The sequence below is a fragment of the Amblyomma americanum genome, chromosome 3, assembly GCF_052857255.1.
Source record: "Amblyomma americanum isolate KBUSLIRL-KWMA chromosome 3, ASM5285725v1, whole genome shotgun sequence".
Classification (NCBI taxonomy): domain Eukaryota; kingdom Metazoa; phylum Arthropoda; class Arachnida; order Ixodida; family Ixodidae; genus Amblyomma; species Amblyomma americanum.
The window spans coordinates 52059528-52083673 of record NC_135499.1 but is presented as its reverse complement, the minus strand read 5'-3'; the positions used below and the strand labels follow the sequence as shown (position 1 = coordinate 52083673).

The 24146-nt window shown below is 44.7% G+C and overlaps 1 protein-coding gene across 4 annotated transcripts; it reads left to right on the top strand.

Moving 5' to 3' along the window:
- Positions 1-1104: 1104 nt before the first annotated feature.
- LOC144124590 (uncharacterized) lies at positions 1105-22276 on the top strand. Of its 4 annotated transcripts, none has more exons than XM_077657372.1 (8): positions 1105-1362; positions 8376-8511; positions 11073-11199; positions 13613-13674; positions 15173-15379; positions 15761-15824; positions 17095-17257; positions 19702-21949. In XM_077657372.1, the coding sequence occupies exons 2-8, from the start codon at positions 8389-8391 to the stop codon at positions 19835-19837; spliced, it is 882 nt and encodes a 293-aa protein (XP_077513498.1). In that variant the 5' UTR covers positions 1105-1362; positions 8376-8388; the 3' UTR covers positions 19838-21949. The 4 variants fall into 4 exon arrangements, with proteins under 4 accessions (XP_077513498.1, XP_077513497.1, XP_077513499.1 ...); XM_077657371.1 differs by having other exon boundaries at positions 13613-13692; XM_077657373.1 differs by having other exon boundaries at positions 1107-1362; positions 13613-14310; positions 19702-22276.
- The last annotated feature ends 1870 nt before the right edge of the window (positions 22277-24146 follow it).

The window sequence follows — 24146 nt, the reverse complement described above, 5'->3', positions numbered from 1 at the left end:
ACGATCGGTGGGAGTCGTGAGACATCGCTCGAACAACAGCTGTCAACGAACGGCGCCATACTTTGCCAATGATTTGCAAGAAGGCATCGTTCTGAGCGAAACAGCGCTCGCAGACAACGGACGACAACAAGGAAGACACAACACCGCAGGACAACACAAAGCGAGGACAAGCTCTGCGAGCGCTCTTTTACTCGGAATGTATCTCAACCAACTCGCCCAGAAATACGCACTTTGCCAGAAGACCCGGCTCTGATTGAACGGTTCTTCGAACGACTCACTGAACGACAGAGAAGCGCCCCTTCAAAACAGCCGCACGGCTCACTGAACGAGAGAGAAGCGGATCTCCAAAAGAGCCGCACGGCTCACTGAACGAGAGAAGCGCCTCTCCAAAAGAGCCGCACGGCTCACTGCACGAGAGAAACAGTTCACCAAAAGAGCGACTCTCCAAAAGAGCCAAACGGCTCACTGAACGAGAGAATCGGTTCACCAGAAGAGCGGCTCTCCAAAAGAGCCAAACGGCTCACTGAGCCAAAGACCCGGCTCTTCAAAAGATCCGGATCTCCAAAGGAGCCAAACGGCTCACTGAGCCAAAGACCCGGCTCTTCAAAAGATCCGGATCTCCAAAGGAGCCATTCGGCTCACTGAGCCGAAGACCCGGCTCTTCAAAAGATCCGGATCTCCAAAGGAGCCAAACGGCTCACTGAGCCGAAGACCCGGCTCTTCAAAAGAGCCGGATCTCCAAAGGAGCCAAATGGCTCACTGAGCCGAAGACCCGGCTCTTCAAAAGAGCCGGATCTCCAAAGGAGCCAAACGGCTCACTGAGCCGAAGACCCGGCTCTTCAAAAGAGCCGGATCTTTTGAAGAGCCGGGTCTTCGGCTCAGTGAGCCGAATGGCTCCTTTGGAGATCCGGATCTCTCGTTCAGCGAGCGGGCGACCCGTTCACTCAACCAGCTTTCTCGCACTGCTAATAGATGGCGAGCAAATCGCACCCAGCAGCTCTGACGGACGGTTCGACACGGCTAACTGAACGACAAACCAGCTTTCTCGCACTGCTAACAGATGGCGGGAAAATCGCACCCGGCAGAAGACTCAGCGACACAGCTCTGACGGAACAGACAGTTCGCCGTTCGGCACGGATCACTACGCTGGACTGCGGTCCTATGGATCAGTGAGCCGGATCTCCAAAAGAACCGCCGCTCACTTTTACTGAGCCACGGCTCACCCGCTCTTTTAAAAGAGCGGCTCAGAAGATCCGGCTCACTCCTGAGCGACCCATCTCTAGTGTTGCCGACTGAGCCGCTGGTCGAACACGAACTGGCAGCGCTGACTGAGGAAAAAGAGGTCATCCTTTTTGAAAACAGGTAAGCAAGATTTTATTCTTTACTCGTTGTTGTGCACATAATTAGCCAAGCCTCTCGTATCATCAGATGAGGTTTCAATGAGTTCGTTCGCTTTGTGCTTTCTTAGGATTACGGGCACTCATACCTGCCGCTCACAGCAATATATCTTGCCCAGTAACAGCAGTTTTAATAAAGGATGTCTCATCGTTGAATGAATTTAGTAGCAACAATCTATGCGCATCTGTTTTGTTCAAGCGAGTGCAAAAACAGCGTGCTGGAATACCTGTGCTGCACTAAGCGATCATCGTGGTTTTGGCGCCTTTTGCCATGCTCGGCATTTTCGCGCCTTTTGGGAAGCTGGCGGTTTTCGCGCCTTTTTGCGAAGTTTACAGATTGCAGCAGCAAACGCACCTCTTAGCGATAGGAAGTTGCACAAATTGAATACTAAGCTAAAACAGTAATTGAATACTCCACCCGGGCGCATCACATGTCCCTGTAACAGCGAGTGGCAGCATATCATTGCTTCGCAAAGCTGCCCGCATCGGCGCCATGCTTCAAAAAGCGGCGCACCGCATACAATGTAATGCATGCATGTGGTGCCTGAACGTGAGTGCACAACGACGCGGGGAGCGGGGACAACATTAAGCAGCATGGTGCGAACGGAACCCTGGGACAAAAAAAAAAAGAAATATTAGGGCGATGGACTTTGCACGACCGCCGGCTGATTTTTCGCCGACGAGACTCGGTATTCGTGCCGCTTGGCAGTAGCGGCGACTCGCTCCCGGCGCGCGTCTGCAACAATGCTGGATCAAACTCGATCGCGTCGTCCGTGTGTCTTAAGCTTTTTATAATGCGTCCAGTTAGCGCTTACAATGGGCGCAGTGCATAAAACGCAACCGGCATCATAACGCATGCGGGAATAAAAGTACATTAACGCTGCTAAGTCGCGAGCGCAAAAAAAAAAAAATCGTGCCGGATTTCATTGATAGGTTACGGTCGCGCGCTACTTGTTATGTTCGTTACTGTCCCAGTGCAACTCAACAAGTAAAATTAACATTTCTACTGAATTGTGTCTGGTTGGGTTCGGTAACATACAAATTGAGACGTTTACGGAGGGCTCGGCTCCTTTTTCAGGGGTGACGGGAAGATTTGGTTACAGGTGCAAGTAAGTGCGTGGTGGAGGAGGAGGGGCAAGATTGAGGATGGAGTGCGGCCGGTTTGGCTTTGTGACGGAGTGAAAGGGTTGTGGGGAGAGTGTTGACTTGAGGGCTGTCAGTCACGGCGCCAGTTTCCGAGGGTTGTGCGGGGATTGTTGCTGGCGTCCATTGTTTCGATTTCCGTTCCTCGAACCGCGGAACGAAATCCCTGCGCGTACACAGGGGGTTCGTTGTCCCGTGAACGGTTGCATTGTTGGGTGTATTATTTGGTAATAAAAAAAAGGTATTGGTGGAAGTAGGTGTCTCACAAGTTTCTGTAACGTAAACAACTAGTGAGAAGCCACAATAAATGACGAAATCCGGCCCACGCGATTCCCTTCTAGCTTTGCCTGGTGTCGGTTATGCATGAGATAATTACTGCGGGCTTGCGTAAAGTATTAATGTTTTTCCTTTTACGTCCGTGACTTGACAGTATGCATGCGCTTCTGTATAGAACAGCATTGAGCAATATTGTTCTGTGCCTCTCGCTTTGCTGATTTCATCAGTTGCTTTCCTGGTGGTTTCGGAAACTGTGGTTTAGATGGTTTAGGAAGCTGCAAAATCTGTGCGAAAAAAGTTACACAGTCACATCAACCTTGACTAATTGCAGCAAGAGCAGACCTGGCAATCAGGACAAAAACAGCCAGGCAGGACTGCTGCATAACATCAGAAATGGCATCCACAGTGCATTGAAACATTTTGTTGTGGGCGATCAGGATGAAGTGACAAGAGCAAATTGAGGGCTCAAACTATCAACAAGATTCAGGGGCATACACTTGGATCATTTGTAGACACTTGAAAATGAGCATTAGAAGTTTTTGAAATAAGTGGCCTGATATGGCACTAAACAACTTGTGGGTTTATTGGGTCCGAATGCTCTTTCTTATTCCAGTTCTGTCACCTGTGTGGAATGGCATCTTGCAATCTGTGTTCAGGAAATTTTTCTACACTGGTGGCCTACTTTGACCACTTCACCTACCACAGCAGTGTTTTGGATGGTGCTCTGTGTCCCATCGATGCATGTTCCGTGGTTCTGAAGAATTATGCAAGCTTCAGAAGCCATCTGTTCAGGCACCATAGAAAGCGACACCATGAACCAGAACTGAGCGACGCCTGTTTTGTGTGTCCCGTGCCGTCATGTAGGAGACACCAGTCATCTCGTACCAAAATTGTGTCGCACATTGCTGGTCATCTGGACACTGGAATAGGTGCTGTTGTGTGCCCTTTTCCGGGATGTGTCAGTGTGTTAAAGTCTGCTGGTTCATTCAGAACACACGTTTCTAGGTATCATCAAGAGGCCAGAGACACCTTACATTGCCTCCAAGTAGTGAACATGGACATTGAGATGGAGGCAGAACCTGCGACAGCCATAGCTCAGAGCAGTTCTTCAAATCTTTGTTCTACTGACAGTAGATCGGATCAGGAGCCAAGCACCAGCAGTCACTCAGAGCAAAAACTTTTCACAGATAACTTCGCACTCTTTCTCCTCAAACTTGAAGCACAACTACACGTGCCTGCAAAAACAGTGCAGTATATCATGAAAGAGGTGCAGAACCTTCATAATCTAAGCCAGCAGATAGTGTCGAAAGAGATTGGTAAAATTGTTTCAGGTGACGTGTTTCATAGGATACAGTCATTGCTTAGAGCAGATGCAGTCGACATTGCTGCATCTATGTCTCTTAGGTCATCTCATTGCCGCCACAACTATTACAAAGAAAAATTTCATTTTGTGCGGCCAGTGGAGATTTCTCTAGGCCTGAATAAAGAGAACGCAGCCTCTTTGTACCATTATGTGCCAATTGAAGGCCTGATACATTTCTTGATGGCTGTGGTGCCTGGCAAAGAACATGATGTGTCTGATGATTGCTTTAGTGACTATGTCTTGTGTCGATCTTTCCGACATGCTGCAGAAAATGAGGTACAGGTAATCCTGTACCAGGATGAATTTGAAATAGCGAATCCACTGGGCTCAGCAAAAGGAAAATTCAAGCTTCTAGGTGTATACATGACATTAGGCAATTTGCCTTTGCATTGCAGGTCACGGGTGGAAAGCATGCAACTAGTGATGCTTTGTCGCCAGAAAGACGTGAAAGAGTTTGGATTGTTTGCAGTGTTGCAGCCATTGATAAATGACTTGGTCCATCTAGAGAGACATGGAACGCTGATCAGTGGAGTAAATTACACAGTACGCTTGAAATTCATTATAGGCGACAATCTTGGAAGCCATACAATTGGTGGCTTCACCCAAAATTTCAGTTCATCAGCTTACTTCTGCCGGTTCTGCCTGGTCACACGCACGGACTTTGACAAACAACCTTATGTAGTCGGGGAAAGAAGGACTCCAGAAAACTACAGTAAATCCATTGAATGCCTTGCAGAGGATAGTGCAGGAACAAGTGATCATGGTGTGGTCACTGATTCACCATTCCACTCTCTACAGCACTTTCACGTGTGCAGCTGTGGCTTGCCACCTTGCATAGGCCATGACCTTTTCGAAGGGGTAGTTCGCCATGATCTGGCTTTGTACATAAGGTACTTTGTAAAGAAAAAAGCATGGTTCACATACGAACACTTGAACACAAGGATTCTGACTCTGAAATATGCTACTCATGATTTGCGCAATAAGCCAGCAAAGGTGCCTATACAGGGTGACAAGCTCGCAGGTCATGCAGTCCAGAATTGGACATTGTTGAGGCTGCTACCTGTATACTTGGGCACTAAAGTCTTTGACTCAGAGGACCCAGTCTGGCAGCTTGCGCTCTTGTTGATGCAAATTGTTGACCTTCTAATGGCGCCCAGGATAACGCCTGCCCAAGTATCGTACCTGAAGGTCTTAATTGAGGAGTATATTGAATGTCGAAGTTCACTGTTCCCGGCCCACAAACTGAGACCAAAGCATCATTTCATGCTTCACTACAGCGAGCTCATACAAGAGTTCGGCCCACTTTGCCATGTGTGGACACTGCGATTTGAATCCAAACATCAGTACTTCAAGAGGTGCATTTGCTCTATTGGAAACTACAAAAATGTCACCAAGACATTGGCCGAGCAGCACCAGCTTTGCCAGGCCTTTCTTGACGCACGAGGCCTGTTCTACACACCCAGGGAGCTCGTAGATATGAGCCAACATGAGCAGTCAGAATTGCAGAATAAGCTACCGGAACAAGTTTTTGAGGGTGTTGTGTTGTTAAAGAAAGCCTCTCTGGAAGGTTGCACTTACACAGTTCATGATTATGTCCTTGTGTCAGGAACGCGATTTGATGTTGTGTTTGGTTTTGTGGTTGCCATTCTGAGAAAGAACTGTGGTCAAATGCAGTTAATGATGCACTGCACTCCTGCAGAGCTTGTGCCGGGCCATTTGTTTTATATTTTGCAAAATTCGACTGAAGAAACAGTATGCCTCAGCCCGAGCAACCTGGTTGACAGAATGCCATACCAGCCATACTGCTTTAATGGCGATTCTGTGATACGGTTGAATTATTCATTTCCTGAAAAGCTATGAGTGGCAGTAGTTGTACTTTCCAGCGGTGCTTTTCTTACTCTGGACAAAGAGATAGGCTGTGTTTCTTTTCATTTTGTTTTTAGGCTGTCTACTCTCATGAACCTTTGTGCTTTGTTGATATGTTAGAGATATTTTAGCAATTGAGTTCTAGAAACTGAAAATGAGTCACATTATGTGTTCATAATTTTGTCTGCTGTATGTTCATCTGCGCTAGAAAGGGCAGCTTCAAATGTAAGACTAAAATGTGTAAAATCATTCTGTATATTGCCATTGTACCTTTCATTGTTGATAACATTTCATACTACCTTTCTGTACAATAAACTAAGTTCACTTGTTTAGCATTAAGCTGCAGTGGTTTGGTACTTGTTGCCTATTTTTCATCATACTGTTGCTTCCACAGTTTCACGTGTGATGGCGATAGGACAGAAAATGGGCTCGTGTGTTGTTAACCTTCATAAAACAAATTGGCTGACTGCATCCCCAGCAGACATTTCATAAAAGCCATTGCAGTGGCTCCATGGTTATGGTGTTCAGCTGCTACCCGAAAGACACGGGTTCGATCCCGGCCGCGCCATTCGAATTTAGATGGAGGCGAAATTCTAGAGGCCCGTGTACCGTGCGATGTCAGTGTGCATGCTAAAGAACCCCACGTGGTCAAAATTTCTGGAGCCCTCCACTACAGCGTCCCTCATAGCCGGAGCCGCTTTGGGATGTTAAATGCCACAAAACCAAACCAAACCATTTTATAAAAGTTCGACCTCAGCCAAGCCAGTTCATTTGTATGATATGAAACATGGGCATCAAGATTGTGTTTTGAGATTCTCTAATTTAAAGGTGGCTATACTGCACAAGAGTTTAATCTTAAAAGCAATCTTTTGTCCATGGTTTTAAATGCAATCTTGTGTTCATGGTTATGCTAATCATAGGCTCTCTAATGCTGCTGTTATCAGGTAACGAGTTATATTGACAATGAACTGTGGTGAGTGTGAGGTTAAACACTTATTTTCTGCAGCGCAGAAGTTTCATCATCAGCGGCCTAACTACATCCACTACAGTACAAAGGCGTCTCCCATATGCCTGCAATTTACCCTGCCATGAGCCAGTTGTGGCCACATTACACCTGCAAACTTCCTAATTTCATCCACCTATCTGATACTCTCCCACCCCCTACTATACTTGCCCTCTCTTAGATCTACTTTTAAAGGACCAGTGGTTGTCTTGCCTTCGCATCACGTCCCGGGCCATGCCGATTTCTTCCTCTTGATTTCGACTAGGATGTCATTAACCCGCGTTTGTTCCCTCACCCACTCTGCTCTCTTCCTTTACCTCAACGCTAGACCTATCATTTTCCTTTCAATGGCCCACTGCGTTGTGCTCAAATTAAGTTGAACCCTTTTTGATAGCCTCGAAGTTTCTGCCCAGTAGGTTCGTACAGCTGTTGTCTACTTTCCTCTTGGAGGATACTGATGAACTACCATTCATGACCTGAGAGTACATGCCAAATCAGTGATGTTCCTTTGTGGGAAATTTCACATTTTTTGGGAGTTTGAGGAGTAAAATATGGTGAAAAGGGAATTTTCACAGAGATTCAAGGAATTTTAAGAACCAAAATTGTCTCGCTTTTTCCAATTTGACGGGGCTTTCAAGTTCCTGCAGGGAAAAATGGCCTGAAAGGAGGAATTTTGAGTCTGAGGGAAATTTCGATTATGGCATGCAGTATCACTATGCCAGATTCACCCTACCCCATTCTTATTCTCCTAGTTAATTCACCCTAGTGGTCCGGATCTGCAGTCACTACCTGTCCTTAGTAGACGCAACCCCTTGCCACTTCCAATGCTTTGCTGCCTACCGTAAACTTGTTTCTTCCTGAGACAGTGGAACATTATTTTAGATTTCTTCATGTTAATTTTTAAACCCACCGTTCTACTTTGCCTGTCTGGGTTGCTGACCGTGATTTGCAATTTGTGTCCTGCTTATAATGGCATGAGGTGAGCTTTTTCACAGGAAGTGCTGTTGGCCCATTTAGGGTACTGAAAGTTTGGTAGATAACTGGTAACCATACTGTGACAGCAAATGCATAATCTTGCTTAGACTTCAGCCCCCTGTCATTTCACATGCATTTAAAAGCATTCACACCAGTATGTTCAATAATGTGCTTGCAACAGTTCTGCCTAGAAGCTGATTACTACTGCACATACTGAGACGCCAGCAGGTGTAAATTAGATTTAATATGATATAGGAAGCCAGTGGTCAGTAATGTGATCATGGCAACTGGTTACTGCCTGAGTGGGCTATATTTCTTTCAGTGTCATCCATCTGTTTTTTTGTGATTCTAGGAACATAACAACAATGCCACCATTGAAACTTTGGAGTGGTGACCACACCGTGAAAAAAATTGGTAATGCAAGCACACTTTCTGAAGTTGTGAAACAGGCTCAAGAAAAAGGCGTCTGTACCTCGGAAAATGCAAAGGCAAGTTTTCACTGTTAAGTAGTACTTTGCATGGAAGAAGTGCTAGTAATGGAGAAATAAGTAATTGCCGCTTGCTGAAGTGCAGTACGTGAGCTATGCTGCCATTTTGTACCTGAATTTTAAAGTATAGTTGTTCAGTTTTTTTTTTTTTTTGAACGGGGCTATATGTCTGCATCTGTTGGGAATCTTAAATACAGCACTGAAGACCCATGGAAGACAATATAGGCACCAGGGTTGGACATCAATTAGTAATTTAATAATCCTCACCATTTGAGTGGTTATAAAATTTCAGTTAAGCAGTTGCATTGCTATACTGGTTTAGCATCTGAAAGGGGGCAAAACTACACAATTTGCATTTCAAATTTTTTTTTTCAGTATGAGTTCAGTGTAACGCACATTTGCCTATTCCAGCTGTAGGCACAAAGAATAAGTTTTCCATTGAAGCACCAACTAGCCGAGGCAGCATGCTCCCCTTAGCAGTGACATTGCTTGTGATAAGTGTGCTTTGGGTAATAAGAAACATCTTCCATCACCACTTAAGAGCCAAGCTGCCAACCTTCTAGTGTGGAATGAGAGGAAGGTGCTGTCAAGCATGAGTTAATTATTGTCATTACTGATAGATCTGCACTGAAACGTAAAAGGGATTACAAAGTGAACAAGGGAGGGGAAAGCTTCGGGGTGCTTGTCAATGTTTCGACAAGAGGATTTGTCTTCATCTAGGCAAAGCGTTCATCATTCGTGGGGTTTAAATAGGACCTTCACTCCAATGAGGAAGGCCCAGTGAGGGGGACGAGGGTGGTGAGGCTTGTCCTGGCTTTATGGCTGCTAAAGAGGATTGGCCGAAACTATGGAAAGAGAAGGGCCAGCTCAGGAGAAAGTCATCTGGGGGTGTGGAGCATGAAGAGATAGCAAGCCTGGGCTTGAAAGTCTGTGTATCCGGCTGTGACAGGTGGCTTGGTATGACTGGCTGTGTTGACCTGACAAACTCAAATAAAGGAAATACACAGCATGATGGAAGAGAAGACCGAAGGGCTAAAAAAACGGAATTGAAGAACAAAGAAAATGGTGGAGAGTTCAGAGAATGCACGAAATACAGGGGAGGGGTAAAGGAATATGGAAGCCAAGGGTTCCTGAGAAATGACAGAAGGAGGCGCAGGGCATAAGTTTAAAAGTAGGATAATAAATTGAACAAAGAGAGAAAAAAGGGGTGAAGAAAAACAGGTGACTGAGGTGAAAAAGAGAAGTCTGGGCAGAGGAGTAGGGTGAAAGATACGATAAAGCGGCGTTATATATGAAGTACTGAGAAATGCTCTGACCATGTGCAAGACCTGTTTAAAGAATTATGCCAGTGCTGGAATGTACCTGAGAAATTTTAAGTTTTCTCTGGATATGTTGGTCCCTGCTGGTTGTCAAGTTTTAAATTCGTTGATTAGGAATGCCACTGTATTTTATATTCCTTGCATATTTGAAGCCTGACTGAAGAATGAACAGTTATGTTCATCGAAGTTGTGACCATGTTGATTAAAATGTTCCGACACTGCCTTCTATACATTCCTTGCTGTGTCAGCTCAGTAACTTGGGCATAACTTCGATGAACTGTTCAATCTTCAGTCCAGCTTCAAATCTGCAAGGGATATAAAATACAGAGAAGCATTCCTGATCCATAAATTGCAAACCCTACAACTAGCAGGTATCAACAAATCCAGAGGAAACTTAGAATCTCTCAGGTACATTCCGGCACTGGCATAATTCTTTAAGCAGGTCTTGCACATGGTCAGAGCGTTTCCCAGTACTTCATAATGCCACTTCATCGTTTCTTTCACCCTACCCCTCTGTCCCTCCTTGTCCTTTCCCACATCAGTCACCTTTCTATCCCCCTCCTTTTCTCTTTGTTCAATTTATCCATCTACTTTTAACTTATGCCCTGCACCTCCTGCTATCATTTCTCAGGAACCTTTGGATTTTGCATTCCTTCTCCCCACCCCCCCAGCCTTTAGAGCATTCTCTGAACTCACCCCCATTTTCTTTTTTCCTTCAATTCCCCCTTTTTTTGCCCTTCAGTATTTCGTTCCGCCATGCTGACTAATTTCTTATCTGAGTTATTCAGGTCAACACAGCCAGTCATACCAAGCCACCTGTCGCAGCTCGACACACAGCCTTTCAAGCCCAGCCCATGTTCGCTATCTCTCCACGCTCCAGGCTCCTGGATTCCTTTCTACTGAGCTGGCCTTTCTTTTTGCTTTCTACAGTTTTGCAGGTCAACCGGTTAATCCTCTTTAGAAGCCATCATATCTGGACAAATTCATCCTCCCCATCCTAACACCCTTCCCACTTCACACCATCCTCCGCCTCATCAGGCCTTCCTCCTCGGAGTAAAAACCCAGACGAAAACAAGTCCTCTAGTCAAAATGTTGCCAAGCATCCTGAGGCTTTCCCCTCCCTTGTTTACATTGTAATTCTCAAGAGTCATCTGCCCACACTCTCTCTACCATGTAAAACGGATTAGGCAGCTGTCCAATGAGATTGGTTGTTTTCAGAATACGAAGTTTTTATTCCGTCAGGTTTTCCTTCGAGACTGGACGGAAGTTGAAGAAGACTTTTTTCAAGAAGTCATTGAACATCTTCTTTTGGAAGAAACGATTTTTATTGTCACCGACACTGCACCCACAACTGAACCTACACTGCAAGGTGCAACAATTTTTGTGTTCTTAATTTCTGTGCATTATTATGCAGCTCTCTTTCATCTGCATAGTCTTAATATTATTCGCATGCTTTCAGGTGTATGAGGTATACAGGGTGTTTCACCTAAGGCTTCAAACAATTTTAAAAAATAGGCTTTTTGAGTTAAGAGAACCACTGTTTTCAGCATAATATTGTCAGCTATATAGCACATCAGAATACAGGTAAGATGTGCTCTAGCAGACTTGTTATTTACTACTGAATAGTTGACTTTTAAACTCTTACCATTAGGCTTGTTAATTACTGTGGGGTGTGTAGCCCACCATAATATCCATTAAGATTTTACAATTTTCAAAATGCGGTTACCCTCGGCGCTGTGGCCCAACAAATTTTGGCTATTTCGACAAGTTACGTGCACTGGAGAGGTTGCTTTGCCTGCAAGCTTCTCGAAAGCGCAGGTATTTTGGTGCGATACAGGCAAAATTCCTTTAGCAACAGCGCTGAGGGTAACCGTGTTTTTGAAATTAAAAAAAATGACATGGATGTTAATTACGGTGGGTTACATGGTTATAAATAATTAAGGAATCTGGCAGTAATAGTTAAAAAGTTAACTATTCAATATTAGTTGAGACCGCAGCGGTGGCCAAGTGGTTGAGCATCCGCCTCGCATGTGGGAAATGCAGGGTTCGATCCCCAGTGCTACCGGGTACCCACTGGTGATACAATGGGTACAAGCTTTTTGTCCTGGTGCTTGGCTTATCTGGGGTGAAATGCTTGGGAAATGGGCCTTTGACCCCACCTTGAGTAGAAGACAAAATACCTTGTGCCATGGAGCTCTTTGGCCAGAGATGCCCTTGCGCCATAAAAATCCATAATTGTCATCATCAATATTGGTTAATCAGCCTGCTAGTTAACACGCCTTAGCTGCATTCAGATGTACTACACCACTGACAATGCTACACCGGAAAAAGCGGTCCTCTAACTCAAAAAGCCTATTTTTAAATATTGTGTACATTCTTGGGTGAAACACCCTTTATCTGTATATACTACAAGGCTATGTTATAGCCAACATTCATTGTTGAAACATATGTGCCTGATTTGATGTTGAGTGTCCTTGAATGGAGCTAAAGCATCTGAATCTGATAAGAAAATTGAACCGGCACTGAGGCATCTGTTGATCGAGCGATTATGAGTCGCAGCTGCTGCAGGAGTAGCGTGAATGTCAGTTTTATTCTAAGCCAGTGGACCTTCATGTTACTGCTCAGCTTGTGCATATTTGAAGAGGTACAGCTATCAAGTTTCAGAGTTTAAGTACACAAATGATGGTTTCCTGTTCATGCAGTGTTGTCTTCCAGCAAGTTGCAGTAGCCACTGTTGCCCACAATATTTTTCCAGGCAACACCGGCTCCAACTATGCATGATGGCTGTTACAATGCAAAGTACATTTGTAGCATTGCCAAAAATTGCTTAGATGACAATGGGTAACTGTAGTGGTACCTAAATTCTAGTGTATTTAGCTACTAGTATAGCAGAGCAGCTTTCGTGTTGCTTGCTTCCAAGTTTCTAGTGTCACTATAGTGAGCCGACAAAAGTAATCTTGGTGTTCCATGTGCTGAGAATGACCTTATGCTGAAGTTTGCACTCCCATTTGCCAGATAGATACATGAAAAGAATTAACTTCATTCTTTTTTGTGATACTGAAGTATTTTAGTTATGTGATTCATGAGTTAAGAAGTAATAGAGTAAAAATAAATCCTGAGCATGGATTTTTTGTGGTACGTGCACAATTACTTGATAAACAATGGACACGATACATTCATCATGATGTGCCACTGCTATCATGTTGGCTCTTTAGAGCGCAGGGAAGTGAGATTGTGGTATCAAGTCATTAAATTTGGTTATTTCTGTGCGTGAATATATTCGCTACAGAAGTAGACCAGGCATGTTATTGGAAATTGTTTGAGTCATTCTAATAGTTTCGGTGCCCATAGCTATCCACATGCAAGTCACATCATATGAATGACTGCACTCCAATGCATTGTCAAGGGCACCAGACAGGCTCTTTATATATGACAGTAAATTGCTGACAAGTACGAAAGTGCCCGACTGCTGCTGAAAACCCAACGAGACAGGAGTGCAAGTCTTGCATAGTAACCAGAACAAATACTTTTTGAGATATAAGTACCTTACTTTACATGCAGGACACAGTGGTCAACCAGTAAATATAGTGTTTGAATTTTACGATAAATGTGTTATACTATTTCAGAATTATAAGTTTGTGTATTTATGTGTCTACTCCTAGCCAGCAATTCTAGCATCTTCATTTTGCTGGATTGTTTAGTTACTTATAGCCAGTGTACTATGCCATGCTTGAGTTATCCTCCAAATTTAATGTGCTGCCAAATACTTGTTTCACTTGCAGGTCACTCAGGCACACAGAATATGAGTAGTTCAAATCCTGAAGGGGAGACTGCTGCACTTCAGGTTGACTTCACCTTTAAGGTTGACACCGGCAGCTTTCCAGAAACTGTGCTAGCCTGCCTGAGGCCAGGCGGTCCCCTTCTTCGCCCAAAAGACAGACGGGACCTTGTGCAATGTATTGTTGGGCAAATGGTTGCAAAATGCTCATGACCCAGGAGAGAATTCATACGAAGCGTGGCTGAGAAGGTTGTAGAAGAATTCCCCATACTAAAGGACAGGGGTGTGGATGGGCACCTGCTAGGCCGTGGTTATGATTCGCTGTTCCAGCAAATGGAAAACAGAGTTGAGAATATGACCCGGGGCAAAAGGCAACCATCCCAAGTACCGGACCGAAAATCGAAGAAGCGTGCCAATGTTTCCTATGGGTGCCTAAATTGGCAGCCAACCTTGAATTCAAGTGGCGATGCCGCTCAAGAGAAAGTAAGATTTTTGAGGCAGGAGGGACTCAAGAGTGCCAGAGAAATCAACTTGCCATTGGCACTGCAATATATGCAAGAAACGTATGGTGACCAAAGAGACTACATTAATTCGGATAATCCGGTGCACCAGACCAGGGAAATCAAAGCACAGTGGCCTCTGCTTTTCCATGCCCGCTTTTTTTATGGACATGCAGACCAGCTGCTCGGAAAAGATGTAAAGGTGAATGTTGCTAATACTGTATTAATCAGAAATGTTTTTCGTTATTCTGATGATGAATTTTTATGGCACAAGGGCAGCTTTAGCCGAAGAGCGCTATGGCACAAGGTAGTTTTTCATTGCACAAGGTGGGGTCATAGACCAATTTCCCAAGCATTTCACCCTAAAGAAGCTGAGTGCCAGGCAGGGGAAAGCTTTATTGTACCCATTGTATCACCTGTGAGTACCCGGCGGCACTGGGGATCGAACCCTGCACCTCCCGCATGCGAGCCATTTTCATTATTGTGATGCTTATAACATGACAGGATTATTGAAACATATTATAATTTAGTAAGGGTAGAGTGCTTTTTCACATCATGGTACAGTCATTGCTCTAAATCGCTTTGGCAGCAATGCTTCAGAGAACAGTAATTTCATTTGACGCGAAATTCTGTGAGCTCTTCATTGTGGGCAGGCACGTGTTGCAGAATGAGAGAATAGCTGTGACTTAGTCCCTTGCAGTAATCAATACTACACATTTGCTTCAGCTGTCTCCTGTTAAAATGGCAGCAGCCTGTGTAAAAACAGACTTAAATTTTCATGGAAGCCAAGAAAACTTGTGCTGAACTCTTGCAAACTCTTCAGATGGGCTGCATTTATGCTGTACTTCTATACATATAAATCAAAGCACCGTGGTAAAGCTATCCGACAATCATGCCAGCCATTTATGAAGCTTTTGAGTCATTTGCAATGCTAGTGCCAATCACCGTCAAGAGAGTTGAAGAGTTCTCTTTTTGTACAATTTTTCACCACTTGAGACAGATGTTGCTGGGACCTTTCATATTGAATGTGAATGCAGTTTTACTCATCTGCTGAGTTTTTCCAGGCCATATCTGAAGAAAAAACAGCACTCTGTGCTTCTGCACTGGCCAACTTTCTCAGAGACAGTAACAAAAAGGAGGTGCTGTACTACTATGTACAAATGGAGCTTGAGGAAAGTAGGGGCAACAGAGGAGCAAAAGAAGCCGCTTTTTTGCCACTTCTCGCAGCCCTTTTCAAGGACGATGTCGGCCAACTCTTTCGAGTTTTTGAAGTGAGTTCTTTGCTCTTTCTGACCTCAGAACTGTATTAGGATGCGAATTAAATTAAGAGAAGCTGGCTGCAGTTACCCATGTCTAGCATACTGCTATGTTATTCTTCCAACCAGTCGGTATAGTGAAAGAAGTTGACGTCATATGATTTTCAAACTGATGCCACATGCTTCTCTTAATATTTCAATTAATCAGTGCCATAAAATGTGATTTTGTATTGATTGAAACTGTCTAGAAAGCAGCAATTTAATTATGTCAATAGGACACGCTAATATGTTACGTGCTGCTGTCATCCCGTGGATGGATAGGACACGGAGCAGTACTAATGCCTATTATCTTGTGTTTCAGTTAGAATGCATTGTGTTGTCTTTGTTGGTTTTCAGGAAGGAACAAGCATCACGGAAAGGCTGCATGAGTTGCCATGCACTCCAACTGTTGTGGCACTTGGTAAGCTTCTCTATACATCGTAATTATTTCTTCAGTGCTACACTAAATCCAAGGGATGTCATTGTTGTATTCACTTTTGGAGATGTCGTTATGTAACAATTTCTTTATGTCAAACGTGACACAATGAGCTCCATTACCTAGAAGTCAGACTACATGCTTTATGCTGAAAAAAGTTGGATTGATTTCGTATGGGAACATTGAAAAGTGGTTCTATGAGCATTATACAGGGGGAAATGAACGGCTACGCAAATCAGGACACAGACAAGAAAGAGACACCACATGCGAGTGCGCATGTGGTGTCTCTTTCTTGTCTTTGTCCTGATTTGCGCAGCCGTTCATTTCATCATGCACCAACTCGCCCCTCAGGCCGTTATTCTGATTATACAAGGTGTTTCACCTAAGACTTTACAAAGTTTTTAAAAATACGATTTATTTAGTTAGAAGAGCACTGTTTTCGACATAGCATTGCCAGTGGTATAGCGCATCACAATACAGCTAATATGTGCTAACTAGCACACTTGTTAATATTGAATGGTTACCTTTTTTAACTATTACGGTCAGGCTCCCTAATTACTGAGAGGCGTGTAGCGCACTGTGAGTAATGTCCATATCAGTTTTTAGAACTTCAAAAAAGCGGCTACCCTCGGCTCTGTGCCCCAATTTTTTGCTATTTCAACGGTTGATGTGCACTGGAGAGGTAGCTTTTCCTGCAAGCTCCTCGAAAACGCATGTATTTCGGCACAATGCAGCCAAAAATTGTTAGGCCACACTGCTGAGGGTAACCACATTTTTGAAATTTTAAAAACTGATATGGATATTTATTATGGTGAGCTACATGCCTCTTAATAATCAGGGAGCCTAACATTAATAGATAAAAAGTTAATTATTCAATATTGATTGATAAGCTTGCTAGTTAGCATATATGTCTTAGTTGTATTCTGATGTACTACAGTATTGACAGTGCTATGCCGAAAAAAGCGCTCTTCTAACTGAATCATCCCATTTTTAAAAATTGTGTGAAGTCATAGGGGAACAGAAGAACACTGTACGTTGCGTGCAAAGTAAAAAGCCTACTCTAAGCTAGTTGTGCTGACATTGAGTATATTTTTTAGAGCTCGTACAGGAAAATATCTGCAGGAGAAAAATTTCTTGCATAAAAAACTTCGAATTGCCACTCATTCGATCACTGAAAGCATAATTTGCACAAGTGACTTTACCTGGGTTGCAATTTAATTGTAGTACTCCTAATTGTCATACTACATTCTTACAGGCAGCTTTTTTCAGAACCAATGCTATATTATATGTGAGCAACAAGTGCTCTTTTCTGAGCCAACTGGCTTTGGCGAGGCGACACGGCTTGCTTTCCTTGCCTACTATGTCTTCAACATGTCCTACACTGTGAAAGCTGCAACAACTCTTGAATTTCTCCAGAGGTGAGTTTCCCGTTTATACTTTCGAAACATGCCAGATTTACTCAGCACTTGAAGCTGATACATTGTACTGGTACAATAACTCTTTAGGCACTGACATTAAGGAGTGCATAATGCTCATGTCTTAGCACTGCTTCACAGCTTCAAACTACCAACGTGCCACTGCTTATGCTAGTGAATAAAAGTGTCTAATTCACATCTTGCCATTTGGCGCTTGCATTAAGCTGTTAGTGCCCAACATTTCGAATTCACGAGATGCTGTCTGTATGCTGTGTGCTCATTACTACATAAAGCGTGCATTCAAAGTATGATGTTAATGTTCTCAGCAGCCAGCACTATATGATCAATATGTTTGGCATTACTGTGAGCAAGCTAGATGATGAGGAGGGCATGCATGTGCAGACTCCAGCCAACATCGAACAATTCTTCATCTCTCATTCAACAAAAATTGCAGGGGAAAAATAGGAACCGATTTGTCAGATAAAAAACATATTTTTACTGTGCGTGAGCCTTCGAGTTGGCTCGAGTTCTTTGGTTTGATCCTTCACACTACTCAGTCCAGATGCACAAAATGGACCAAATTCTAATTGTTACCATTCGGTGACATGCTAATTTCTCAACTTTTGGAGGCAGTGCAAAAGTTTTAACTTTGGCTTTCAAATCTAGGTATGTTATGGCGAATTCCACTTCTAGATCCGGTCGACTGATGCAAATGTCCCCAGAATTATGCATGTAATATGCTTCCATTATTTTTCTAGCCAATTGGTCGTTGTACCTAAAAAGAATGGCTGTAGCACAAAATACCTGGATGCAGCCACACAAACGACGGTGCAGAGTGAGGTCAATGTATGACTTTGCTGAGTTATCGCAGGAATTTTAGTGTTCCTGAAGCCTGTTATTAACACATCGTCCGGTCTGTCCAATGTACGGCACAGCAAGAAAGCGGAAACCTTAAACAACTCCAAAACTGCACGAAATGAAGTTTGGGCGATGCTTCACCTGACACCCATCTGTTTTACCATGCACTTCAGAATGTCATTCGCACTAGATTCGGAAGCAAGGCATGAATACAGTGTGAATTCTTTCTTTTTTTTCCCCCGAGGTTTACTACGTAGTTAAAGTAACCTTCACCGCACGGCTTCACAGCCGTAGGGAGAAGCCAGCTTTACTGTGCTCAGAGCAAAGCGTGCAAGTGCAAAGCAGAAGTTGGCTGTGGATATGGAAAGGTGACGGTTCAGGCCGCTGAGAAATAGAAGGCACTGAAAGAGTAGACTGGAGTAGAGAAAGCAAAAAAGGGCAGAGTTGAGCAGGCCTAGGCAGCTGGAAACGCCAAGTAGCGGCAGTAGGGCAGTGACGGCGGCCGCTGCTGCTTGTAAGGCTGCGCTCCTTAATTGCGCCATTGGAGGTGTGGCTTCACCCGATCGCGGCGCACATCTGAAGGTTTGCCTCTTAAATAACATGGATTTATCCGCTACTTTCGCATTTTAACCAGCCATCTGCCTTTCTATGGGGCCCTCAGCTATGGTTGGCCTAAACGCCTTGGGATTGCATTATAATTATATTTCTTTTAATATTCTCCCGAGTTCTCAAACTGCCTCTTGCATATTTATGCAAATAAGATAAAACTCATTTTTTCATCGTATTGTAGGCCATACTGTTGTCTGTATAGCTAAAAAGCATTAAAAAAGGATAATGTTGCCGGTAACACAGTTCGGTGAAAAATGCTTAAGTCCTCGGTCTTTGGCGGATTTTTCGCAGGCCACAAACCAGAAAAAGCTAGTCAGCAGATTCTTCAGGTCCCATCAATGGTCCTCTCAGTACATCTTGTGACATTTTATTCCATATGCTTTCATATCTTGGGAATGCAAAATGCAGTACTTGTTCCAGCAAACCCTGAAGTAATGTCTCAGTCTGAGACCATTCAGGATATAAACAAATAAATAAAGCATTGTGCTTTCCTCACTTGTCATTGGGCCAAAAAGGTATTCTAGGCACCATATCCTTAAAAGCACATTTAGAAAGACAGTCTTTAGCTTGCAGGCAATGACATATGGTGTAACTAAATGTTTGTGATCACCTGCCAAGCTAGTGCACATGGATATGCAGTTAAACGTGATTAAAGATGTGATGTGAGTAAAGTGAAGTACTATTACTTGCTAGAAATAACTGGTAATTATGGCAACTTGTCTTTGCGTATGACTGTGTCTGCATGTTTCAGCAGTTGTAGCATGCGGAGTATCCTCTGCAATTGCTCATACTACAGAATGAGTTTCTGGAAAGAAAATGGCTGTTTCTTTAAAAACATTTATTCAATAGAAGTTGCCTGTACCTTTTTTCTACATCTTCTTTGTTTTAGGAATAATGATGCATGCTGATGTGCTAAGCATTACGCATCTGGTCTCTAAAGCTGACAGGAGAATTTGAAAATGCTTCTGTTCTTCTTACAGAGAAATCTTTGACATCAACCCCACCAAAGGGACCAAATGGAATGGGAAGCAGAAGTGCCGGACAATCGTTCATGCCAAAATTATGAAACTGGTTTTTACGCTAAGAGCGCGAACGCTGAGCGCGTACGCCCAGTAAGGGCCATTCGAGTTGGCGCCTCTAGGCCTTTTTTGGGGTGGGATGACTGTCTTTGAAGTGGCACAGGAGGCCTCCGATAATGATGTCCGGCTTGTGTGTAGTTTGCATCCCTTCCTTTCTGAGAACACTGGCCAAGGTTTCGCAGACACCCTTTACGTACTAACTGCATACGCGTTTTTGCCACCAGCGTGTCCTTAGCATAAGCATATCGAGTTGTTTTCGTTGCATCCTTTTCAGTTTTAGATGATACATCGAGTGAAGAAGCTTGGGTATCCATTGCCTAGAAATGTTTTCTTTTGCTGATGATGAGTTTTAATGGTGCACTGGCAACCTCGCACCAAGCGCAATGGGTTGAAGTGTTTTCTTCAACACAATGTTAGGTGGAAGACCATTTTCCGAGCACATCAACTCAAAGAAACCAAGCGCCAGGCTTCGAGAAAACTTCTACTCATTGGAAATCAGTGGGTACACGGCGACACTGCGGAACGAATCACACACCGTCCTCGAGCCGCATGCTCAAAGCGATGTGTCATTGCTGTTGTCGCTGATTTTAAAACAAATATGCAAGAATTGGGAATCATCTTAACCAAAACTTGCTTGAATTCCACCCTACCCTTAGGGCACAATTTTCAGCACTGTTCCTCCCAAAAAGGCTACGGGAACAAGACGCACAACACGCAGCATCAAACGGATGAAGAACGTGGAGAGGCGGTAACGGAAAGGGCCAAGGATGATTTGAGCAGGTGCATAGGTACGGAGAAATTCTTTTTCAAGAGCTACACGGGCAGCCGGTAGCAGGGTGGTAAGAGGGAGGAAGATAAGGACAGTGGGGAGGGGTCTCCTGCTGTGCCTTTGCCTGCCTTTCTTGTTTTTTCTCCTTTTACTTTTCCTCGAATCGTGGAGCGCAGTCCATGGTTGCTTTTTGGATACGCTATGTTTCTGTTCCCTATAGTGCGAAGCAAGAGCTGCACGACATAGTCGGCGCCTCTGCGAAAACGGCCCGGAAAGGTCATGGACGCACTCTTGCCTCCAGGCTGTCACAAAAAAAAAAAAACTTACAACCGCTAATGTGTCAGTCCTGGCAAAGGGTTTCTCCACACGCAGACAAAAATCTCCCAAAAAAGACATCAGAATTTCTGCAGAAGATTCTTTACTGCCTTCCGCCAAACTAAGGAATTCCACCAGCCTTGTTAACAGCACAGCGCATGGCACAGGTAGACAGTGCCACCAAAATCAATTTCGGACGAGTTAGCGTGGTTACGCCAGTTGCAACTAGGAGTGCTAGCACTTCGGTTTTCAGTGCTGTTTCAGTGTTCGGTTCCGTTGCGCATAGATGCAGCTGATGAAGACGATGATATCCAAAATACAGCGCAAGAGACTGGTATTTTATGACGCAGAATGTTCGGCTGCGGCGGTGTGGCAGTCGACGGCGGCAAAAGAGCGCTCCGCTGCCGCCGACGCCAGCGAATCGCCCGGAAAAACGCTCCATGCGGGCCACGCTTAACGCAGTAACCAGCAAAACGTATGCGTTCTCGCCGCCTCGGGTTCGAAACTCACTCGCGGCCGTAAAACATTTTCGATTATTTTATTTCAGGTCAAGTAAATTTCAGACATACAAAGAGGCCACGTCGAAATCCAAAATTGAAGCCTCAGTGCTGCAATGAAAAATGCGACATGTAACCAGTAACGTTTTTTGGTTCTTACGTTTTCCGCTTCGGTTCTATTTTATGCATTATTTGGGCTTTGTATTTGTTATTGCGCGTTTCTCTTAGTTTTATGGCACGGCTGTGCCTTGAAGCTTCTACTTTATCACCGCGCTTTTGTTTGGCGCGCCGTGCATCTTCCCGGGCGCTTGCTAGGAGCATGCTTTGTTTGAGTCGTTTATTGTTCGTAACTATTTCTTTTTGTCTTCTTAATGCTGCATATTCACAGGCTAAGTGTACTTAGCTGTGACGGTTACGGGTCTTCTCATGTGTGCATAACTTTAACCGAAAGTTTGTCTTTATGTTGATTTGTATCTGCTGAGCTGTTGATTTTCTGTTAATCGTCCATGACTCCCATGATTTTTATGGAAAAGCCTAATGTCTATACGGCACTCATATAATAAAAGGAAGTTGGTGCTGCATGTGTGTGGTGTAGTCTTCGCTGCAGCATGTCTCTCCACGATGGCGATGCTGTAGGACTGGAAGATATATTTCCAGCATGTGTAGAATTATTTGGTGATCCTAAACATCTTCACAAAAACAGCGCGTACGAAAGTGCGGATGGCAAGGGCACGCTGCATGCTATGATCCCGTCAAAATAGTTGTTTGAAAATACACATACATACTATCGGTTAGCAAAAGACAAAAACCAACGCAAATTTGGCTGCGGCACAATGAAAGACATTTAAAACTAAAAAAAAAAAACCTCTCATTTACGGCAAACGTTATCACGACTGCGGCTTTCAAAACCACTGAAGGATTTCTGTGCTAGGACAGGCTTAATTAGTTAGGCTTTTTTCTGGGCGCTGTACAAAGTGACACTGAAAGGCACGCACTAACGGTGCTACTGTTCCCTAGTCAAAGGTTATTCGGCCAAGTCCGGGAAATCAGCTTCGAAGGCGCAGCAAAGGTGTCTGCATTGGTGGAAGGGGTGGGTGGACAATTTTCAATTCTCAGAAAATAAGAATGGTTTAGCCGGGGCGAACACATGTGCATGTGCATGGAAGAAACACACGCCAGAAGTGGAAACGTTTTGCATTCCATACGTGAAAGGCGTGAGCGAGACGCTGGCACGCATTCTCGGTAAAGAAGGGTGCTAACAACGCACAGTCTATTGAGTGGCTTTACAACTACCACCATCGGACGCCTTCTCCCCCCCCCCCCCCCCCCAAAGGGCCGTCACCCAAAAGAAAGGGCCCAAGAGGTTGTATACCAAATGTCCTGCTCGGTCTTCCCGGAATCGTACATAGGGGAAACGAAGAACTTCGCCGAAATAATGAGGCAACACAAAGCGGACGTCCGACAAATGAACCGTGACCGCAGCGCTGCGGCCGAACACTGCGAGGCATGCGACCACCGAATGGACGTTGTACTGGAAACCGAAGCTAACCCGCACAGGAGGCTTCTACTTGAGTCGTGGCACATCCAACAGACAGAGAAGAATGTTAATCTCTCCCTGGAGACACTTCCCGCTTCTTACATCCATGGTTTGCAGCCACTGACCCGGATGTCTTCAACACGAGGCCTTAAAAAGCCGAGGTTCGAACCATCCGAGGGTTTGTCGACAGCCGGGCGCCGAGATGCGGCGATTTCCCTGTTAATCCCCGTCAGCAGGAAGCGTGCATGGCGAGGCAAGCGGGCGTAGACCGGCGAAGGCAAAGACCGAGCCAGAGGAAAGGAGCCAAGACGTTTTACCGAAACCGCCCGCCCCCCTTCGCCCGTCTAAGGAAACCACCGCAGTGATAGCGTAGCATAGTGCATGGTCAGCGCGGACGCGGCAAGCAGACGCCGCGTCTAAGCCGCGACGGCGTCGAAGTCAGAGGATGGGGCATACCAACGGGTCCCGAGAAGCGGGCCTGCTTAACGAAACGCTGAAGCGTGTTCAGAGGCAGCAACGACAGGCTGGCGCCTCTTTCCAGATTTTGCGGGGACGCCTGTCAACAGTCGTCCCGAAGACGAGTAGTCTACTACTCGCAGCGGTAGCGATCGGTTGAATATCGGTAATTGGCGTAAAGCTGGGAGCCGCATGGGAATGTTTTGATGTATTTTCATATGTTTCTCTTTTTACTTTTTAAAGGAGAGAGTTTGAGTAATACTGTGGAAGAATGGGGCGTGGCACGTAAACCTGTTGGCCCAAGCATTTCGACGGTTCATTCCCGGAATTACATTTTCTTATAGCAATTTAGATGTGCTGTGTATTTCAGGGAGAGGGTTTGAACCTTGCCGAAATTGGAGGGCGTGCCATGAAGTTTGTAAACCAATGATGGGTTAGTTTGCTGTTGATTGGGCGATGCAAGAGGTGGGCCGGGTTTCTAGGTCTTTAAAACCAGGGTCCGGAGCCATGGGAGATCGTTCTGAGCTAGATTTAGATCCCTTGCATTTTCGGCGGTGCCAATGAAGGAAGATTTTCCCTTAGCCAGTTCCATGTAACCGCCATCACCCCCCATACACCTTGCCCTCGTCTCCCGCATCCTTTAAGCTCCTCAGGACCTGGCTGTCTCGCTACTGTCTGTCATCAGCTGCATCTGGTTAGCCAGTTCCCTGCGTCCATTGACTTTCTTCTGCTGAAGTTTTGATGTACCACCTGGTCGAGAGAGTCATTGCCA

Excerpts from the sequence above, each read along its gene's own strand:
- LOC144124590 (XM_077657373.1), top strand. The coding sequence starts at position 13,942 with ATGGAAAACAGAGTTGAGAATATGACCCGGGGCAAAAGGCAACCATCC. Across the intron at positions 14,311-15,172 it reads TGCTCGGAAAAGATGTAAAG|GCCATATCTGAAGAAAAAAC; the intron begins GTGAATGTTGCT and ends GAGTTTTTCCAG. Across the intron at positions 17,258-19,701 it reads ACTCTTGAATTTCTCCAGAG|AGAAATCTTTGACATCAACC; the intron begins GTGAGTTTCCCG and ends TTCTTCTTACAG.